The 20931-nt window shown below is 58.5% G+C and overlaps 2 protein-coding genes across 2 annotated transcripts in view; both read right to left on the reverse strand.

Annotated features, from left to right (window-relative positions):
• Window positions 1-2581: 2581 nt before the first annotated feature.
• CCNF (cyclin F) lies at window positions 2582-19130 on the reverse strand. The gene is made up of 17 exons (XM_068969174.1): window positions 19052-19130; window positions 17856-18010; window positions 16603-16709; window positions 15613-15680; window positions 14089-14282; window positions 13658-13711; window positions 12982-13086; window positions 12619-12696; window positions 11102-11253; window positions 8546-8710; window positions 6692-6815; window positions 6313-6493; window positions 5904-5991; window positions 4658-4757; window positions 4457-4584; window positions 3737-3906; window positions 2582-3124 (listed from the first exon to the last, which is right to left on the reverse strand). The coding sequence occupies exons 1-17, from the start codon at window positions 19065-19067 to the stop codon at window positions 2640-2642; spliced, it is 2370 nt and encodes a 789-aa protein (XP_068825275.1). The 5' UTR covers window positions 19068-19130; the 3' UTR covers window positions 2582-2639.
• Window positions 19131-19232: 102 nt separating this feature from the next.
• LOC138076202 (ATP-binding cassette sub-family A member 17-like) overlaps window positions 19233-20931 on the reverse strand; it is an 85638-nt gene continuing 83939 nt past the window's right edge. The window contains exon 32 of the mRNA XM_068968417.1: window positions 19233-19601. Within this exon, the coding sequence (XP_068824518.1) occupies window positions 19233-19601 (369 nt within the window). The remainder of the gene's footprint in view (window positions 19602-20931) is intronic.

The following is a 20931-nucleotide window of genomic DNA, read 5'->3' on the forward strand; positions in this document are numbered from 1 at the left end:
GCGGTCTAAGTCTTCACGATCTGCCGCCGCCGGGGAGACCCCGCCCCTTCCGGGCTAGAAGACCGCCCATTCCGTCCGGGCTGCCCAATCCCGGGCCCAGAGCCAGGGCCCGCCTTCCCCGATGACAACCCCGCCTCTAGCCCCGCCCCTTGGCCGGAGGTCCGAGCAGTGACCGGCTCCGATCCCCGCCCGGGGGCAGCGGAGCGAGCTGGGGGACTTCGGAGGACGCGCAGTTCTGGTTTGGATAACGGGGTAGATGGAGGCTCCTGTGGTCTCTTAACGGTCGGCTTCGTCTTTGCATCGAAGACCTTGCTGACCCCGGGGCACCTAGCACAGGGCCGGGCACGCGGAGGGACCCATAGGTATTTACTGCTGTGGCTGGAGGTGAGGATGACGTGTGTCGGGAGCAGGGACAAGGCAGGAGGGAGTGTGCACTTGTGGACACGCTGACGAGGTGATGACATCCAGGAGTGGGCACCTCGGCAGAGGGGGAGGAGGCCCAGGAGCCAGAGATGGGCACAGGACCAGTGGGGCTGAGCAGGCTGGTCCCCGGCGGGGCAGGTGTGCCCAGATGGGACCAGCTGAGGGGGAGCCGGAGCCCAGAGCAGTGGAGGGACAGCAGAGCCTGGTGTCACAGGAGCCTGTCCCAGGAGGAAGTGTCCTCGGGAGACACGTGGGGGTGGGTACAAATGCTGGCTGAGAGGAGTGATGTTGGCAGCAGGGTCCATTGTAATTTCATCTAACAAGAAAAAAGGATGAGTGCCAACCCCACAGGGGCCAAGAAATCTCAGGGGAGAGCAGGATGGAGGACAGACCTGGGAGGGGATTTGTTTAAAGATAGAGGGGTGTCCATTTCACTGTCACTAATAGGAAGGTGCTACAGCAGAGAACAGACGCAAAGGAGGGGAGCTGAGGGTGCTGGGACAAAAGGGAGAAGGGTTGAGCGGGACCCAGGCATCCCTAGGACTGCTGTTAGGGCGGGACCGTCCATCAGCAGCAGCCTGTTTTCTTGCCCAGTATGGGGAGCCTGAAATGAGATCGTCAGTGAGAAAGGAGGGGAGGGGAGCAAGTCAGGCAGTATTAGCTCCCCACCAGAGCGCTCTCCTGTGTCTGCAGGCCGGCCGGGAGAAAGCAGAGAACTTTTGGGTTTTGATAAGGGGCCAAGGGGACAAGGCAGTTCAGACATGCACACCACTCAGCTATTATCCTCATCACATTTAATCCTCACAACACCCCTGTGAGGTAGGTACTGTCACCCCATCGTACAGATGAGGAAACTGAGGCTCACACATGCCTAGGGGCACACAGTCGACAGGGAGGTATGCAGTCCCAATGCTGGGATTCCCTTACTCAACCACTGCCTACCCAGGGTGGTCAGAATTCGCCTACAGCAGCAAAAAAGATAGTTCCCACAGGGAGTCAAGAGCCCAGAAAAGCCTCTCCGGGCCAGCGTCTCCTGGTCCCTGTAGTTTTGGTTCAAGAGCATTTGGGGGGACACTCCTGGCTAAGTGGTCCTTTCTGGCGTTTCAAGAGGAAACAAAAGCTACGGCAGTTGAGTGTTGGGCTCAGCCCAGCGGGGAGCGCAGCCAAGGTCATGATTCACAGGGACTCACAGGTTCACCCTCACCCAGCAAGCCAGGCCTCTGGTTCATGTTGTTCCGTGTCTTGGTCACCTCAGATGTTACAAATGACATTTAATTTTTTCCTGGCTAACCTCTCTGGGAAAACTGGTTTTGCATACAGTGTCATGAGAGCACCTAGGAGTTTGAATCAAATTGTCATTTTTCAGTTGAGCCTAAATAATGTTGAGAATTTTTAAAAATGTAATACCTTCTATTTTTAATTTTTCTTTTGTTTTTATCCTAGAGGGATGAAGGATGGAAATAAAGACAGGGAAAGAAATGGCCCAGAAATTCAGTGCAGTGAGAGGGTCATGCAGATACCATCTAGTGGGGACACAGATGGACCGCTGCAGGAGAAGGGACAGATTTTTAAAAGGAGCTGAGAATATGGGAGGGAGCGAGCCTGTGACAGAGAATCAAGGCCCTCAAGCCCAGTGTTCAGGCGCAGTCCACCACAGTGCCTGGGGCAGAGGTCCCCCATTGCAGGAGGCACCAGCCCGTGAGGAAAGGAACGCATGCCCAAGGCAGGGCAGTGTGGGCGCAGGGGTGGCGATGTGCTCAGGGCTGTCAGCTCTCCCGGGACCCCAGACCAAACAGACGGGGGGACGGGGAGCTGTGTCTGGGCACTCGGGCCACATGTGTTCTCAGCTGTGAAAGCTCAGTTCCTGGGGTGCTGGCAGTGGAGGGGATGTTTGCCCAGGACGTGGGCTGTTTCCCAGAGGAAGCAAGACAAGACACGGGAGGGGACAAAGACACAGGGCTGACATGGCATGGCGTGACTGCTTTGAGGCTAAACCTCCCTAAGAGGAGGAGCTGAGTTTTCGTTGTGCTTTAGAGATTCTGATGGCTCGTGATAGGCTCCCCAGGAGAAAGAGTCCCTGCCCCTGGATCTTCTCTAGGGTCCCCGTGCGAGGCCAGTGGGGATCCGCAGGGATCCGTCTTGTCCCCTGCCCCGCACTAGCACAGCAGCAGCCCCCCCTCAGCCAGACGTCCACTGCAGCACACGCTCCGACACACTCACAGCTTCAAGAAGCCCAAGTTCATGTCTTCTTCCTCCTCCTCCTCACTGTGGGCTGACAGGTTCTTCCTCTTCACCTGCTGTTGGGGAGCACAGCTCTCCGGGGGGCTGGGGGGGCGACACTGTAAACACGACTTCCGGGCATGGTGGTGGCAGGGCTGTGTGTTCAAGCTGCTGCCTGTGGGCAGCTCTGAGGTAGACCGGGGGGGCCCCCCCAAGGCGTGCCCGGAGTCTGTGGGACTCGTGCTGCTGACGGAGGAGTACCCCGATGTCGTGATGTCCTTGCCCAGCCCCCACCTGCTGCACGGGGGGGGCTCCGGCCCTGGGGTCCGCAGCGCCTGGTGGCCCGGCGCCAGCGCCTGTGTGTCCTGGGGCCCCCATGCCTCCTCCGGGCAGGCCTCCTCGTCACTGGACTCCTGGCAGCAGTGCTCCTCCGGACTCAGGTAGACCACGGTGACGTCGAGGACGCCGCTGGGACCCGTCACTGTGAGAGACGGGGAGACGTCAGGGTGAGCCTCGGCCCAGCCAGGACCCAAGGCAGCCTGGAGTCCCGTCTCAGCCATAGCTCCTCAAACTCGCCGGTCAGTCCCCTTCCCTCTGCTTAAGAAATCGAGGGCAAGGTGTGTCTTCCAAGCTTGAGGTGACACCCGTGTGACATGGGGAACAGGAAGAAAGGACAACAAATCGTGGCCATCTAATACTTAATCCTGAGTGGACGCAGAAACACCCAACTAGAAAATCCATAGACATGGCCTTGAACTGGGCCCTCCAGTTCCCTTCCCCCTGTCTGCAGATGGCTGACCAAACATAGGGACGGAGCCTTGTGTGGCCTGTCCTGGAGGGATGCCCGAGGGACAGAACCCAGCAGGGGAGCAAGGGGCACATGGCACAGGATGTTCTAGAAAGATCTTGTCGTGAACGCAGGTGGGTCTGTTCTGTTCCTGCCCCGTGCGGTCCTCCCGGCAGCACAGGTCCGGCTGGGCCACAGCCTGTCCTCCCTGTGGGCTGCAGTGCCGGGAGCTCTGCTCTCCAGGGCTCTTTGGACACAAGCCCCCGCAACCCCAGCCAGCCCCGCCCGCCGCGGCCCGGCGCTCACCGTCGCCCTCCTTCTCCCCCTCACTCTCCTGGTCGCCCTCGTAGCCCGAGCAGTAGTCCAGGCTCCAGTCCAGGAAGCTGCCCAGCAGCGTCTCCTCCTGGCTGGACAGCTCGGCGGTGGGTGTGGTGACGAAGCTGCCCCTGTCCTCCTGGAGGCTGTTCTCCCGCTTCCTGCGGTGAGGGCAGGTGGGAATGCAGTCACAGGCTGCAGTGTCATGGGGCCCAGCCTGGTCCCTGCCATGCCCCGCCCGCTCTGTGTGCTGTGAGCACCCAGGAAGTGCCCTCGGAGGCGCACAGCTGATTCGCAGAGGTCGGGCCAGCAGCACAGTGAGGTCCCTGCTTATCTGGACTTTGTAGGATGAATAGGAGTTCTTTGCAGGGGCGGCAGGGGGGGGGGGTGGTGGCTTATTCCAGGCACCACAGCCAGGACACTGAAATGGAAGAGACGGGGTGAAGGGGACACGTAGGGGGTAACGGGGACCGAGTGCCCCAGCCTCTCATCAGGGTACAGCTGGAGCGCTGGAGCGACATGTGGAGGGCCAGTGTGGCCCCGGGGGGCTCCGCCTGTGCTCGGGACCACCAAGCCCACAGGGAGCTGGGCTGGAGCCACGCAGGGGAGGAGGCAGGGCTGCAGACCGCCGGCCCAGCTTCCGTTTCTGGGGGATCCCCGAGGGCTGCAGGGGTCACACGGGAACCCAGCTGGGCCCGCGGGCTCACTCACCGCTTGGTCCTCCTCCCAGAGGGTGAGCTGAGGAAGGCGTGAATATCGCCCGCACTGAGGAAGGGCGCAGGTTCCAGGCTCTCCTGTTTCACGCCCAGGGCAGCACACAGCTGGCCGTAGCTCAGCACCTGCAGGGCAGCCAGGGTCAGAGGGCAGGCGAGGCCCCAGGCGGGTGGGCCCACCACCGGCACCCCTCAGTACCTCTTCCAGGCTGATCTCCTCGTAGCGCTTGTCCTCGAATCGCTGCTTGACGGCAGTGAGAGACACCTGCCTGTAGTCCTTGGGGGCGTCATCGTGGAAGCTACCGACAGAGGGACAAGTGAGGGACCTCGAGGGGCGGGGAGTGCTGGCACCGCCCCCAGGAGGCTCCACCTGCAGCCCCCGCTCAGATGGGAGATGTCCTCGGAGCGGGCCCAGCACCGCCAAGCAAACTCCCGGCAGTCCCTTGGTTAACCCGAGAGGCACCTATGACCCAGCGCCCACTCCCAGGTGTGTCCCCAAGAGAAAGGTGGGCAGAGATCCCCGCGGAGACCTGGACACAGTCGTCCACAGCAGTGGGGAGACAGAAAACCCCCAAATGTACATCAGTGCACAGATGGAGAAATAAGACGGGGTCTCTCCGCCCAGGGGCTACCTGCACAGTGGAGACACCGTGTAGGTGTGAGCGGCCTCCCACCTACAGGCCTCACAGTGTGTGAGCCCGTGATGAAGCATGCAGAACAGGAAGGAGAGGAGTGTTGCGCGGTGGGGGGTAGTGGGGAGGGGACACCTGGAGGTATTAGGGAGGCAGGGCAGGTTTCTCTTGAGGGAGATGTTCTCTGATTGATGGTGGTGATGCCTGCACAACTCTATACCAAAAGCCTGTCAAATTGCACACTTAAAAAAAAGTTTCATTTGTAAATAAATATTTCCAGTTTATCTGGATTGAAAAAACAAAAAAACCAGGGGAAGGTAGCAGGGAGGCAGAATCATCCAGCCCCTTGGGTGGGGGAAGGGGATGCTGAGGCAGCATGGCCTGAGAAAGGAGGGGGCCCTGGGGGCTTCAGTGCACACAGTGTGGGTGGGAGCGAGTGGGAGGAGCGAGGCTGCCAGCCGGGGTGAGAGGAGAGGCGAAGGGCCGGGGGCCTGAGGCAGGCGTGGCCGGCCTGTGCCCTGGGCTGCAGTCTGCCAATGCCAGCCTCCTGCAGTGAGTTACCGCCGTTGTGGAGAGACCGTTTTTTCTTATGCTCTACTGTCTGTGAGTTAGGTTTGGGTGGGGAGGAGCTGCTGCCCACACAGCAAATGTTAAAAACGTGTGTGCTAAGTAACATAGCCCTGGGATTTCTAAATGCCAACCCTGAGACCTGCAGCTCACGGCCCAACAGCCCTCCTGTGACGTGAACCCCCTCTGGACCCATGGTGTGGAGGATGTACCCTGTGTGTGGGGCTTGCTTCCTTACACACTTACCACTTCTGATGAAGACTTAAGACACAGGGGATGAGGTCTTCACAGGAGAAGCCGGTAAGGTCCCACAACTGGGTGGTCCAGGGCTGTGCTGGAGAGGCAAGTGGGGGTTGTGGGGCTGCCTTGACGCCCACAGCCCCAGTGGTTCTGGGATAGAGCTTCCTAGGGCTCAGCACTGAAAAGGCCCTGTGCCCAGGGCACGCATGCCCACTGCGCCCTGTGGGGTAATACCAAGCCACCCCCAGACCAAGGCTCTTAGTCCATCCTGTTGCCTCCTCCTCAGGGGAGAGGAGCACGCCGCTTTGTCTTCCTCCCTCCCCCAGACCCGAGCACCAGCTCCTGACTCCCGGAGACCCCTGCCCACCGGCTCAGCCCGGCTCTGAGAGGCAGGTGAGAAGGACCGGCCGCTTACTCTGCCCGTGTGTCAGCCTCGCCAGCAGCAGGGCGGCCGCAGCGAGGTGGGCCGGGGCGTAGGCGGCCAGGCTGGTGTGCAGCAGGGAGAGCTCACAGAGGAAGCCGCACAGGTGCTGGGTTCTTGGTGCCATGGGGACCAGTGTCAGCAGGACATCCTTGTAATCGACCACGGTGGGGACCTGGGGGGACGGGGCAGTGGACGTAGGGTTGCAGCATGCAGAGGACCCTCTGCCCGCTCGGGGGGAGGCTAGAATGCAGACACGCTGCCAGGGCTTCCCTGAGCAGAGAAGCCAGACCCACACACGTGCCCTCTGCTCCCCACACCCCCTGGTGCAACTCGGCTTTGATTCAGGAGGGAAAGGCGAGCGGCCGCTTACCCGGATCTTCCCGTCCAGGGCCGAGATGATCTCGCCCATCATCCTCACCAGGTCCTCGTACTTGTACGTGTTGTCTGTGAGCCACACAGCCTCCCGGATTGTCAGGATCTCTTTGCTGATGAACCTGGAGTGTCAACAAGGGATCTGAGCTCGCGCCCCTCAGTGGGCTTTAGGCTTCAGTGATGGGGTGGCGAGTCCAGCAAGTTGACCTGGCTGCCCCCGGCAGGTGAGGTTAACTGGAAAGGTCACAGCCTGTCGGAGAGGCTGAGGGGCAGGGGTACGAGCACCACAGGCCCGCGGCAGGAGATTGGCTAGGCTGCTAGGCATGCAGGTGTTTCTGCAAAATCCAGCCGTGAACGGTGTAAGCGGCCAATTCTCTTAACCTCCCGACGCATGAGGGTTTGCCCTGCTCTGTGCCAGCTGCTCTGGAGTGAGCATGAACAGCTTTAACCCAGAAGGCAGGCGAGCCAGCAGAACCAGAGCCAGAGGCTGTCTGGAGGTCTGGACCCGGCCCGGGGTTGGGCCGAGGGACTCGGGCAGTCCCTAGGCAGGTGGTCACCCTGTTCTCTCCCCTCTCCCAGTGCCAGCTAGCAGGGGACACGCTGGTCCAGCGGCCTGTGAGGGCCCCTCCCTGCGCCAGGGTCACTCTGTAGCTCCCGCAGTGGCTTGGCTGAGAGAGGGCAGGGCAGTGGGTACCGTAGGCACGGTGGGGCGGTGTGTGACGTCGGGGGGGGGAACGCAAACCCGTGCTTGGGCAGCGGCAGGTGCTGCTTTCAGAGTGGATGGAGGGGTGTCTCAGCCCCTATAAATCTTTTAAAGCGATTATCTCACGGCTGGTCTCCCAGTCTCTGATGGCAAGGACGTAACCATGCCGTTTAGACCTGGGGAAGCTGGGGACCCGTCATGTGTCAGCCCTCTCTGGTGACAAGACCCAGAGCTCCGGGTTCTGAGGCACATGTGAGAGGTGCCAGACCGCGTGTGGCCTGTGCTCACCGGGCCTGAGCCCCACTACCTCCGCCTGTGGACACCCTGCTTCCCTGGCCACCAGGAAAGCATAGCACCCAGTTCCCATCAGGGCCACAGGACGGAGCTCGCTGCAGGCGTGGACCTGCTGGCCTCAGGGGCCATGGTAAGTGGCAGAGAGCAAGTCAGTGCCTTAGGCGCCTGCATGAGCTCATGAAGCAGATACACTACACCCCAGTGACACACGCCTCTGGGTCACTGTGCCAAAGATTGACCAGTCCTCCGCAGATGATGCCACTGTGTGCAGCGAGCCTGCCCCTCACCCCCTAAGCCTTACAAACACTGCCCGGGCGATGGCAGACCATGTGGGAGAAAGCTGGTTTAAAACACAAAAAAATACAACATGTATGGTGGGACGTGCCAACCACGCTGTGTCCACAGGCAAAACTGGGCGGAGAGGTGCTGGTTTTAGGAAGGTGGACTTCCGTGAAACTTAAGACGGCCTACGGGAAGAGCCAGAACCGCCACCTCTGAGGAGCGCGCATCCTGTCCACAGGTAGGAGGGGGTGTGAACCTGGCTGGACGTGGGTCTCTGGACACAGAGCTGACAGCCTGACTCAGAAGGGCAGCCGACTGTGGCCTCCCTCATCTCCGTGTTGCCCTCGGGCCAGGGGAACAGGGTTCCTGCCCAAGCGAGGCCGCCACATGGGATGAGCAGCAGCTGCCCGCGCATGGAGGGTCAGCCCTATCGTCCCTGTGTGGGGAGGACCACCCGCTCTGGGCACCCCTGAAATTAGAACCCCGTTATTATGAGGTAGGGCACTGAGGGCCTGTCCGTCCCACTGGGAAGCCTGCCTGTGAACTGGGCAGGGCCGGCTGGGGGTTTCTCACCGGGTGCAGATGACCATGCAGGCGATGCCCAGCAGCTGCAGCCGGTACCGGGGCACCAGCCGCCTCTGCAGGTACCGGTCCACGCACTCCACGGTCAGGTGGAGACACAGGCTCGAGAAGTCCTTCATGGTCGCGACCTCCACCAGCCAGTCGATGAGGATGTACCTGTAGGAAGAGCGCTGTGCCTGAACACCAGGCAGAGCCCCTGTGGGGCCCCGAGCCTCCACGGGGTCCCGTCTCCCGCCCCTCGAGCCTCACGGGGTCCCGTCTCCCGCCCCCCGAGCCCCGTCTCCCGCCCCCCCGAGCCTCACGGGGTCCCGTCTCCCACCCCCCGAGCCCCATCTCCCGCCCCCAGAGCCTCCACGGTGTCCCGTCTCCCGCTCCCCGAGCCTCACGGGGTCCCGTCTCCCGCTCCCCGAACCTCCACGGGGTCCCGTCTCCTGCCCCCCCGAACCTCCACGGGGTCCCGTCTCCCGCTCCCCCGAACCTCCACGGGGTCCAGTCTCCCGCTCCCCGAACCTCATGGGGTCCAGTCTCCCACTCCCCGAACCTCCACGGGGTCCAGTCTCCCGCTCCCCGAACCTCACAGGGTCCCGTCTCCTGCTCCCCGAACCTCCACAGGGTCCTGTCTCCCGCTCCCCGAACCTCCATGGGTCCCATCTCCCAGTCCCGCCCAGCCATCCATCCCGAGGGTGAGCGGTCACTTCAGGTGTCATGGGCTTATGCCAGCAACCGTCCGAGGGGCTGGGGGCCCCAGCGCTCCTGACCTGGTTCCTGGGAGGCATGTGGGCACACATGTGGACCCTGCCCACCCCTACCCTGGGGCCCCCTGGCATTGGATGAGCCTGGACCATCACTTATAAGTGGGCAGAGGGGGTCTGCTCTGGAGACTGGGGACTGGTCACAGGTCAAAGGTTACTATCCTGGAAACCTGTCTCCTCCCTGAAGAACTCTCACTGTGGGGTTGTTTGTCACAACCCCCTGCAGTTGAGCAAAGAGCCAGGGATGCAGCCCAAGCAGGAGGCACTGAGCCCGGGCGCTCGAGCTCTCGGCCACCACGACGGAGGGCTCGGGCTGCAGAACTAGCAGACACAGGGCCCCTCCTCCTCGATGGCGCCAAGGCCAAGCCGGGACACTGACGTCACAGGGACACTGCACGCAGCGCAAGGATGCCCGGACGGGGTGGACAAAGGAGAGGAGACAGCAGAAAGGAAGCCAGAGAGACGGGCCATGATGGTTAGGGGCTCTGTGCAGCCAGACAGGAGCGTGTTTCTCAGGCAGAGGGAAGGCGCAGGGGGTGAGGGCAGAGTGAGTGGGAGAGTGGAGGGGGTGGCCGGGAGGAGCGCCCAGGGGTATGAGGGTCACACCAGCCACGACTGGGAGCAGAGGACGATGCTCCCTGCGCGGACACCCTAGATAAACGCAATGATCGGACAAAAACTGACCAACCGGACCATACACTTTGAAGTGGTCAAACCCGAAACTAATGTTGGAAATCAATTATAACTCGACTAGAGAAAAGGAAGAAGTCAGCTGTTGTCTGACATGGAGGAAAACAGATGCTCAACTTGGGGCTGAAATAATATTATGTTATTATTTCAGTAAAACTACTTTAGCTCTTGAAAAGCAGAAAAGGTTAAGTTTATGTTAACCCTCACTCCCAACACACAAAAGGAATAGCAAAAGTGTCCCCTCACCCCCACCTGCCAAAAAAAGGGCAGACTGGGAGGGCACAAGGCGGGAGGGGCACCAGCAGCGCAGGTCCAGGACTCAGGAGCACAGCAGCTTGGGACTCCCCTCGTGGTCCAATGGCTGAGACTCTGAGCTCCCAATCTCCCAGTGCAGGGGGCCTGGGTTCGATCCCTGGTCAGGGAACTATATCCCACATGCTACAACTAAGAGATCCTGCGTGCTGCAACTAAGACCTGGTGCAGCCAGATAAATTAATTAATTAAAAAGAAAAAAAAAAAGGCACAGCAGCTTGGTGACACTGAATGTGGGAGCAGGGGACACTGCAGCCCTGCTGTGAGCGGAGACCCGACCGCACAGCCAGGGCCTGCCCGTCATACATCTAAAACGCACTTGAAATCCCTAGCACGAGCTTAGAAAATTATTCACATTTTCCACTTTGCTTTCTAACATGTTCTGTGATTGTAACAGTGTGTCATCTCCAAACTTCAGAGGAGAATGGACTTGTGGGAAGAGGCAGGTCACGGGGTTCCGAGGCTGCAGGCCCCCACTTCCCCTGATGACGCTGATGCACGTGAGGATGGGTTGGAAAGAAAAGGTAGTTTTTCTGGCATCATTTTAGAAAGATGTTTAAAGTGGTTTAACACTTTCTGAGGCCTAAAAAGGGAAACTGGAGAAAACAGACTCATATGGGAATTTTTTTTTCCCCAAAGCCCTAGGTAACTTGGGCATTACTGGTTTTAGAAAACACACACACACACACACGTGCACACATGTACACACACACACAGGGGGATCCCAGTGGGGCTGACAACACAGCGGGCCTGTCACAGGACCTCGTCACCGTGGGCAGTTTGGGCCCCTTACCTCATCGTGTCATTGAGCCCTTTCTGGACAGAGAAGACCCTCTGCTTATTGACAGCGTGGGAGGCCTGGAACAACTGGCAGACTATCTCGCTGGAGGCTTTTGCTTCCAATCCAAGCTGGTGTCTATGTGCACAGGCTTTGGCTAGAGACACCTGTGGGCGGAAGAGTCATGGGGTGAGCAGGGGCCAGGGCCTTCCTGTCTGTCAACACCCTGGCCCACTTACACCCTCTAAGCCTGCTGGAACAGGAGGGCCAAGATTTTACTTATGCTTTTGGAAGTAACTAGTAAGTCACGGTAGAATGTTTAAAACAGACGAGGTAGAGAAGGGGAGGTCAGCCCCTTCTTGCCCTGTCCTTCCTGAGGGGGTTTCTGTTGGCTTTGTCGCCTGGGGGGCGGCCGCTGTGGAGGCTTCTTGCCCTGTCCTTCCTCTGAGGGGGTTTCCTGTAAGTTTTGTCGCCTGGGGGGCTGCCGCTGTGCAGGCTTGCGCGCCTTCTGCTCGTGCGGCCGACCTCCAGGCGCTGCCTGTGCCCTGATGCTTTCTGGAAGACCTGCTCGGATTGCCACCCCACTCACAGAACACTGAAGACTATCTTATCACATCTTGGCCGGCACAAACTGCTCTCCTTGAGAATGTTTGTTTTCAGAAGTTACTAGCTAGCCACTCAGAAGCAAAGAATACGTGTGTGTGTGATCTGCTTGTGGGATTGGCCATGACTTCTCTAAACAAGCACCTTTCCGATGAGCAGTGAGGTCAAATCTGCCCCATATTTTAACGGCTTGTATTTACTCCCTTGTTTCTGCGCATACTGAGGCCCCGGGTACTTCTATGGGGCCTTACTGTTCTTATTGATTAGTCTGACCTTGTCTTAGAAACACACTGTTGATTGTTACATTTCTTGTAAACGTGCTGCGTGCCTTTCTGGACACAAACGTTATAGTGGCCTGTGATGTGTCAGGTGGGCATCCCTGCTGGGGACTTGGTCGCAAGTTTTTAAGGGCCAGTGACTAAAGCCCCAACTCGGTGGGGTCACAGGCACCAGCTTGGCCAAGGGGGACTTCCTCTGATTTGTCTGGAAATAGTGACTTCCTTACAGCTGCACAGGGATAGTGTCTGGTGAACGCCAACTACAGTCCTCCAACGTCCAGGTCCAACACTGGACAACCTGGTGAGGGGTCAGATACTGGAAAGAGGATAGCGTGCCTCACGCCAATCTGCTCTAAGGAGCCTCAGGTCCCACTGCCAAGATGCTGTCCCCGCAGGCCAGCTTTAGGGAGCTGTCCACACTCTGGACAGCAGCTGTGGTTAGTCCACAGCATGTAGGAATGATGAGGCTGGCTGTCTTTGGTGCCATGGGCAAAGCGTTCCCAGGCTGCCCTCCCTGCACACCTCAGAGCTGACCGCCCTCAGAGTTGCCCCACAGTGACCCCCCCCAACCCCGCCCTCCGCAGGAGCCTGGCAGCCCCGCCCTGGGATCTCAGAGAGGAGGCATTGAGACCAAGCTGGCTCCCAGCTCACCTGCGCTTCCCAGCAGCCTTTGGCAGCAAAGTCCCTGAGCTTCCGGAAGCTGTGGAGGCACCGTCCGGGGTCCAGCATCTGTCAATGTGAGATGCCCTTACATGGGCGTGTCTCTGGAGGAACGCAGATCCAACCCCTGGGGTTCTTCAGTGTTCCCCCAAAATCCCCAGAGGGGCCCCAGCTGGGCCTTTCTTCTGGCCCTTCTTCCCCTGAGTGGTGGTGGTCGTTCCCAGGGTAGAGCTGAGAGCAGCCCCAGGGGGCCCAGGAGGACCCCCTGTGCTGGCGGACCCTTGACCAGGGCTGCTCTGAGACCGCGCATCTGGCCAGCGTCACCCACGCTCTCCCAGACCTGGGCCCACTCACATCCATCCGCCTGTCACTCTCCCAGAGGAGGTATGAGCTGGTCAGACACCCGTGGTTAGCGGACTCTTCAAACAGGTTCCGGGCCTGCTTCTGTTTCTCTTCATCCTAGAGTAAGAAACCACACATGCAGCGCTCAACTTTAATAAAATCAGTTAACTAAATTAGCGGAGAAACAACCTCCCTGAAGATACGCGATGTGAGAATCACGTGGCCTGAGCCCACGAGCTCTGCCCTCCCGCCCTGCCTCCTCCTGCCAGGGCCCACACGGTGACCGAGGTGGGGGGTGGTGGAGATCCCCAAGGCCCTCTGGCTCCTCGCTCACACCCCAGGTCCTTCCCTGCTGCGGTCAGAGCACCTGTCGCCAGAGGCCACCACCCTCCCCGAATTGCTGCGGCGGGGCCTTTCACTCTCGTGCGGTGGAGGGAGCCGCCCAAGTGGGCCGGGAAGCATCCAGGCCCGTCCTGCCCATCAGACGCTCTGGCTCCACCAGCTGCACAGACAGGGCTCTAGTCTGGGAGACCTCGGGGCCTCCTCCCACGGCCCCTCGTGAACGTCCCAGACCTTGGTGCTGGTAGCTGCCGGAGAGATGAGAAGCACAGAGCCGCAGACCTGCTGTGCCCAGTGCCCACCCGGGCTATGACGCCGAGCAGCACAGGGGGCGGGCGAAGGGACTCACCTCGAAGAGACTCAGCACCCTCCCCAGGCAGTGAAGTATGGACGCCCTGTGGGTCTAGAGAAGAAAGGGTAACTGTCGATGGGGAACTTCCTGGGGCCCCCCTCGATCCCTGCCACACCCCCTGTGCAGGTCCTCTTGCTCCCCAGCCGGCCTCGACTCCAGGCCTCCCCCAACCTCGTCTCGGAGCCTCTGGCTGTCCTTCTCCGTGGGCACCCCATCTGCAGCCCTGCCCTGCCCCCAGGCCCCCAACCCTGGATCTGCCGTCTCCCCGCCTGCTGGTTGTTTGCAAACGCTCCCGTATTTGCAGTTTTTGGAGCCTCCGCTGCCCTCAAGTCCCTGACTTCACATGGTCCACAGCATCTCCCCTCAGGGCTGTCTCATCTCCTGGGACCCCGTGGGGTGCCCCACCTGCACCCCGGGCTGGGACTCACTTTCTGTAGCTGGCACTCCGCCCTGAGGCTCTCGTGAACCACAGCCTTGCAGCAGCTCCCGGACACCGACCAAGGCGGGCGGATGAAGAGCCAGATGAAGGGCGCGGCGCCCACGTTCAGCCGCTCGGCCAGGCTGAAGTAGCGAGAGGCCCTCAGGCCGTTCACTTCCGCCCGGGCCTCGTCAGACACCGACACTGCAGAGATGGACAGAGCAAGACGGGATGTCTCTGGGGGCGAGCACAGCAGTCCCTCCAGTCCTTACGGAAAGTCTATGGCCTTATGCCACTGGCACGCGAGGCTGCTGGTGTTTTAGGGCAGAAGAGTCGGGACGGGGGCTCCATGCTTTTCTTCCTGTGTCCCGTGAACCAAGTGCCCTGTGGCTCCTCCCACAGCCTGAAGTCTGAACATCCAGGAAGGTGCTCCCCACCCCCGACCCCATGGAGGCATCACAGGCCCACCCTCCTGTGGGCAACTGCTGCCCAGCTCCCAGTTAACGGGGGTTTCTTTCTGGGGTGACAAGAACATTTCAAAATGAGTGGTGTTGGTTGCACAGCTCTGTGAAGACACCGACTGGGCTGTACACCTGGATGGGTTAGCTGAACGGTGGGAATTCTCTACGCAATGCCGGATGATGGGATGATCAGATGACGGGAGGGTGGACGGCTCATCGTCTCCAAAAAACAGTCCAGTCAACCAACTATGACTGGGGCGACCTCTCAGCAAGATGCCAGGTCTTTTAGAAGCAGAAAAATGGTGGACGTACTCAAGACTTTATGCGTTTTGGGAGCTGGGACAGGACCAGGTGCAGGCTCCTTCCTTAGTGAGCCCAGCATACCAGCAGGAGTCGGAAGAGAGGGTCATATCAGGCTCTTTTGAGGAGCACCTGCCCCTGGGGGTGAAGGAATCTAGGTACCAGGCTGGCTTTGGCCTGCGTGAACTTGCCTCCCGCCAAGGGCCTTGGCTCCCTCCCTGTGTTACTGACACCAGGCATCAGGCATGCTGTGACCGCCACCCCAAGTCCCTCAGATGAGCTGTGGCCAAGGAGTGGAGCTGGGGTCTACTCGTGGGCTACGGTGTTCACTAGGGAGCCAGGAGGGCTGGCTCACCTGAGAAGTTCCCATTCCGAGTCTCTGCTCAGAGCCACTCGTTATCAATCAAAACTAAAGGCTCATTAAGAAAGAGGTGACCCCCGACCTACAGAATCAAAGCTCATCAATGGATCCCTGAGCAGGACACCTCTCTGACACAGCTCCCAAGATACAATGGTACACAGCCAGACACGGCGAGAGCAGTGACTAAACTGTGAACACGGGCAAGGGCTTATGTGAGTTCTATTTTTCTTTTTTTTCTGACTGCAGTGTATGGCATGTGGGATCTTAGTTCCTCAACCAGGGATTGAACCTATGCCCACTATAGTGGAAGCTCGGAGTCTTAACCCTGGACCACCAGGGAAGTCCCTAGCGCTTGTTCTAAAGTGTCAACACCAAGTGGGGCGAGGCCAGCCCCAGACCCAGCAGCACTTACAGCCTTCGTTGTAGAGGTAGGCAATGCCCAGCTTCACGGCAGCTTCAAAGTTCCCTTTCTCAGCAGCCCTGGAACAACAGGAACATGAAATACTGCATGATTTTATTCTATTAAGGTTATGTTCTACCACAGCACCTGAAACTATAGTACTTACTTTCTGAACAGAAACTTTTTTCTGGTAATGCGACTAAATATCTATTATCCATGACACGCTACAACATGGATGAGCCTTAAAACATGCTTAAGCAAAAGAGTCACAACAGGCCACATGGTTTATGACCCCACTCGTATGAGATGCCCGGAACAGGCAAATACATGGAGACAGACAGTAGATGCGAGGTTGTCTAGGGTCTGGATTACTATTGGGAAGATACGGACAGACAGCGAATGGTTATGCGGCTTCAGCCAGGGGTCATGAGAAGGTCAAGTCAGACAGTGTGGATGATTGCACAATGCTGTGAATATATTAAAAACCACTTGATCAGTACACTCTAAGTGGGTGGGCTGTATGGTTCGTGGACTATGTCTCAGGCAGCCTGCCTGTGACCACGGGCACACTGTGTGGCTCCTGGCCCCTCTGGCTCTTCCTCCAGGTCTGTCGGAGGGGGTGGGATCAGCCAGGGAATGTAATGCACTAGGATTCAAACCACATGGTCCTGACCAAAGTAAGAGAAATAAGTTTCCATGTGCAGGTGACCTGCATCTGAGCCACGTGGGATGGGTCACAGCCGAAGCGGACCTTCCAGAAGCACCACTGTGACTAATGAGTGGCAGGTCTGAGCTGGGGGTGCGGATGACCCATGACTGTGCTGGAAGTCATGTGACTCGATGGGTGCGGTCTATACTCTCAGTCACTCCCTGGGGGATATGGTGTTGGCAGAGGCCTACATGCAGAAGGAAAACCATGGCCAGGTCCAGCCCTGAGACAGGCTGGCACGGCAGGGAAGGCCAGGAGTGAGAGGAAGCCCGGCTGCTCTTGGGTGCAGATACCTTTCAAAGAGCTTCAGGTTCCCCGGAGAAGGCCACAGCTCCTGGAAACTGGCGCATGCCCACACGCTGGCATGGTTGTCCACCAGGTACTTCAGGTGGGAATGTACCTGAGGAACAACGGGAGTGGGGTGGGGGGTTATCAAGGGACTACAGGGAAGGCCCACTTCTGGAGCTGTTGAAGACAGGGTTAGACAGACATAGGATCTCCTGTCTCCCTCTGACCCTACCAGTAAGGCCTCCTGGGCTCTGTGTATCAAACTAACTAGCAGTTGCTTTGAACAGAGAAAAGAAATCAGACACAACTTTCTCTGTGGTTCTAAAGGTGGGGACAGGTCCTAGAAGTGGGGTTAAGCACCAGGCTGAGAAACAGGATATAATGCTATATACTTGCAACGACCAGGGAAACCGACTCTAAGGCTAACGGGTAGGTCAGAAATCTGTTTTGCTAGTGGGAGCACAGCTGGAATCTGGGCGGTCAATGGGGGCACTAGCAAGCATTTTAAGTGCAAAAGCTCCCACTGCCACTGGAAATGGCACTTGCAGATGTTATGAACACAATGGAGGCAGGTTTGGGAGTCAGACAAATGGGTTCTTGTGGGTGTTCCCCTACTAATTTGCTGGATGCCCTTGGTTAAGTGGCTCAGGGTGAGGCTGCAGTTCTGATGTCTGCACAATAAGGCCCAGAGCCCCTTTCAGCACTGGATATTATATGAGATTTGTCCTCATAAGGGCTTCCCTAGTGACTCAGACGGTAAAGAATCTGCCTGCAATACAGGAGGCCAAGGTTCAATCCCTGGGTCAGGACGATCCCCTGGAGAAGGAAATGGCTACCTACTCCAGTATTCTTGCCTGGAGAATCCCATGGACAGAGGAGCCTGGTGGGCTACAGTCCATGGGGTCACAGAGTTGAACACAACTGAACAACTAACACTTCTACTTCACACCATCCTCAAGAACATACTCTTTTTCTTCTTAACACTGTCCCGTATCTTGAGGGATTCAGATTTCACTGCCAGGAAAAGGTACTTTCTCTGTTAAAATAAACACTGCAAAGAGCGGACTCAAACCTTGCTGTCCTATGTTTTTGCTTTCCTGTCGTCAGAACAACCTCAAATGTCTACTACCAACATCACCGTTGGGGATCATCTACCCTCATCGGTAGCCAGAGTTTTTGTTCTGACATTTGAGACATGAAGCCTTCGTGGTAAAATCAACAATGCCAGGGTTGACACTGTGTTCATCTGACAACTTACAGCTCGGACAGCGAGGATATCTCCAACAGAAAGCCATTTCAGGATATGAAAGAGCACATCTTCAGGGAGATTCAAGATTGTGAGGTTTCGAGGTCTCCTTCTTATTCTCCGCTTTGAAGGATAACAGAAACACTTGGCACACCTACAGTGGATCACTTAAGAAAACAAATCAGAATGGTTTAAGTGATGTGTTGGAAATGAACTGTGATATGAAAAGTTACATCTGAACATGTTTTAACAGTTACTGGTCCTCTGCCCCAGCCATAGTTACAGTCCCAAAGATTAAATAAAGAAGCGGTAGTGGTATAAGAGATATCTTCATTCATTCAAATTATTCGATAAATGTTTACAGTGAGTAGTAATCATGTAAGCTGGCCATTGGGAAACCGTCTGACCCAGAGCCCAGATAACAACGAGGAAGAAAGGAAGAGCAGACAGTGTTGATGATGATTAGCCAGGGAGACGCCTGGACTCTAGCTGATTTCTTTGCTTCTATTTGCACACATGACTAAAACATGAAATGTTAATAAGGATTTGAACAATCAGGTTTTCGAGTTCAAATTCAGAGGGTCCGCCCTGCAGAGAAGCCAAGGGTGGACTTGGAGGGCAGGCCAGTCCCAGTTCTGTGGATGTCAGAGCTGTCCCGCCAGTCTCAGGGTCCTCTGAGACCCTGACAGGGGGTCCTTCCAACTTAAACTCCAGCAACTCTTTCCTCCCTCCAAGCAGAGGAGCTTGTGGCAGAAGGAGCCATCCCTGACGCTTCACCCGGTTCTTCATCCGCTCCTTCCTCCAGTCCCCATGGGAGGTGGCTGCTCCACCACCGGCAAGCTCCCTGCTCAGGGCGTCTTCCTGCCCTCTCCCCTCGTTCCTCACCCGGGCTTCTCATCAGTAATTAACCTAATGCGAAAGCCGAGCGCATACGCAGCTCGACCAATCCTCGCCTTTTGCCCCATTATCCTCACTCCCTTGCCCTAGGACAGCCACGGTATAACCACGGAAATTGCTCGGCGGCGCTCACGGCTCTGCACAGGTGGCGGTCCCCTCGCGCCGCTTTCTCGCGGAGCCGGGCGCCGCTGGGTATTTAAACCGCGCGCCGGGTAGGCGCCGTCGGGACGATCCGAACCCCAGGCTGAAAGGCTCAAGCTGGCCCCACTCAGTCTGGAGGCCACTCCACCGCGTCCGCGCCCCACGCTCACCGCCTCCGCTCCCCATAGCCGTCGTCGCTGCCGTGGCCGCAGCCGCCGCCGCTGTAGCCGCCAGACCCGCCCGCGGGCCCAGAGCGCGCCTCCCCACGCAGGCGCAGACCCGCCTGCCTCCCGCCTGAGTTTTCAAACGCGCCGGGCGTTCCCATTGGCCCACCACGGGGGGCGAGCGCCACTACCCCACCGGGCTCCGCCCCGAGCCACGCCCCCTCGGCATCGGGCGCCCGCGACTGGCTGGTCCAGGATGCGAATTCGAACGCCGGCTGTTGATTGGTGGAGCCTGCGCGGCCGCCCCGCCTCCCAAGCACGGGCTGGGGTCTGAAGAAGCGCGGCTCCGGGGCAGTCGGCAGTGGAATTCCTGGTTTCGCTCCGACCCGCGTTGACCTGCCCTGTTCTGGGATTCGGCCTTGCCGCTGAGTCGGCGGCAGAGATCCCGGCGACCAGAGCCCATGGCGCACAGTGGGTTGTCAGTGAAGGTCTGAGCGGACCGGCAGCGCCTCCGAGCCCGGGGTCTCTGAGCGCGGACCCCGACGCGGTCTTCGACCTGCGTGGACGCAGGCGAGCGGGCGTCCGCGGGAGGCACCTCACCAAGGCTGCCCCCTAACCTTAGTGGCCTGCACCCTGAGCCCGAAGGCCTTGCCTCCCGTCCTTGCTTCAGGCGAGGAGACCCTTGGTTCTGTGCCGCGCCGCTGTTGGTATAGATCGCGGGGCAGAAACAGGCCTGGGTGATTCATTCAGCGCGTCTGACTCCTTCCCTTGAAACGCGGCTCACCCTGGACCCCTCCATCCCTCCCAGGGCAAGCCCTCAGAGTGTCACCTGGGCCTTGTCAGTCTTCACCATCTCCTCGCGGTCAATTGGGAGCCCACTAAAACAGAAGAGCACGCCTGCTTGCTTTAGTGGCTGCAGCACTCCGTTCACCCAAGTATTAGGCAGTGCCCACCCGGCCTTGTCTTTCAGGAACCAGCTCACACCCCACCTCCTCCGTGAGACATTCTGACAAGGAAAGAAATGCAACTTCTGGGAGAAGTGCTTGATGGCCAAAGACATAGTGGTTTTTCCCAGAGAAGCCAGGGAATCTGGGTCAAGGCTCTCTTCTTACACTCTTCCCAAGGCCTCAAACTGCTCTGTGTCCACACCCCTCGCTCACGCTGCTCTCTGAACTCCATCAGGGTACTGGTTCTGTGCTCAGCAGCTGAACACACACAGGACCCAAGGTGCCAAGCCTCCAAGCCAGTCTGGAGTAGGAGACAAGTGAACAGATGATCACAGCGTGGCTATGAGGTTCCAGGGGTGAGGAGGTGGGGGTGGTGTGTGCAGAAGAGGAGTGGGTAGAGCAGAGCAAGCCTGGGGCCTGCTCCACCCGGAGGGGCGGGTCCTCCAGGCCTGCAGGCTTTCAGCCTTTCTCATACACCTGTGTTCCCACTGGCTACAGCTTCCTGTTTGGTACTTTTTGTCCCCCCCCCCCTGCACTGTTAACTTTGTTGCTAGACTCCTCCAGGCAGAGGCCCTGGCTCTGAGCAGTCACAGGAAGTCACAGGAAAGAGGGGTGGGTGTGCAGCCAGATGTGGGGGTGGGAAGTAGGGCCAGGAACAGCAGACACCACACTCTTTCCTGGAGCTTGGCTTAGAAGGGAGGGAGAGGGCTACCTGCAAAGGAGCCCAGCGGGGCTTGTGAGAGGGGCTAGCGAGACCACGCTGGACAGAGAAGCTGTGTGCCCGGGCCCTTCTTGGAGGAGGGCCCTCTTGATAAAGGTGCAGGGCCACACCCATGCACACTCAGGCTTGATGGTCCCAGCTCACTGCTGCTCATACCTGAGCTGCATCATAACACAGATTGCTGGACCTCACCTCCCAAACTTCTGATTCAACGGTGC

Source organism: Capricornis sumatraensis, chromosome 3 (genome assembly GCF_032405125.1).
Source record: "Capricornis sumatraensis isolate serow.1 chromosome 3, serow.2, whole genome shotgun sequence".
Lineage (NCBI taxonomy): Eukaryota > Metazoa > Chordata > Mammalia > Artiodactyla > Bovidae > Capricornis > Capricornis sumatraensis.

What these genes read in the sequence shown, in the direction of transcription:
- CCNF (XM_068969174.1), bottom strand. An exon ending in GAGGCTGACACACGGGCAGA is followed by an intron (nt 5,992 to 6,312) that starts GTAAGCGGCCGG and finishes TTGCCTCTCCAG; the next exon opens with CACAGCCCTGGACCACCCAG. An exon ending in AGGAGATCAGCCTGGAAGAG is followed by an intron (nt 4,585 to 4,657) that starts GTACTGAGGGGT and finishes GCTGCCCTGCAG; the next exon opens with GTGCTGAGCTACGGCCAGCT.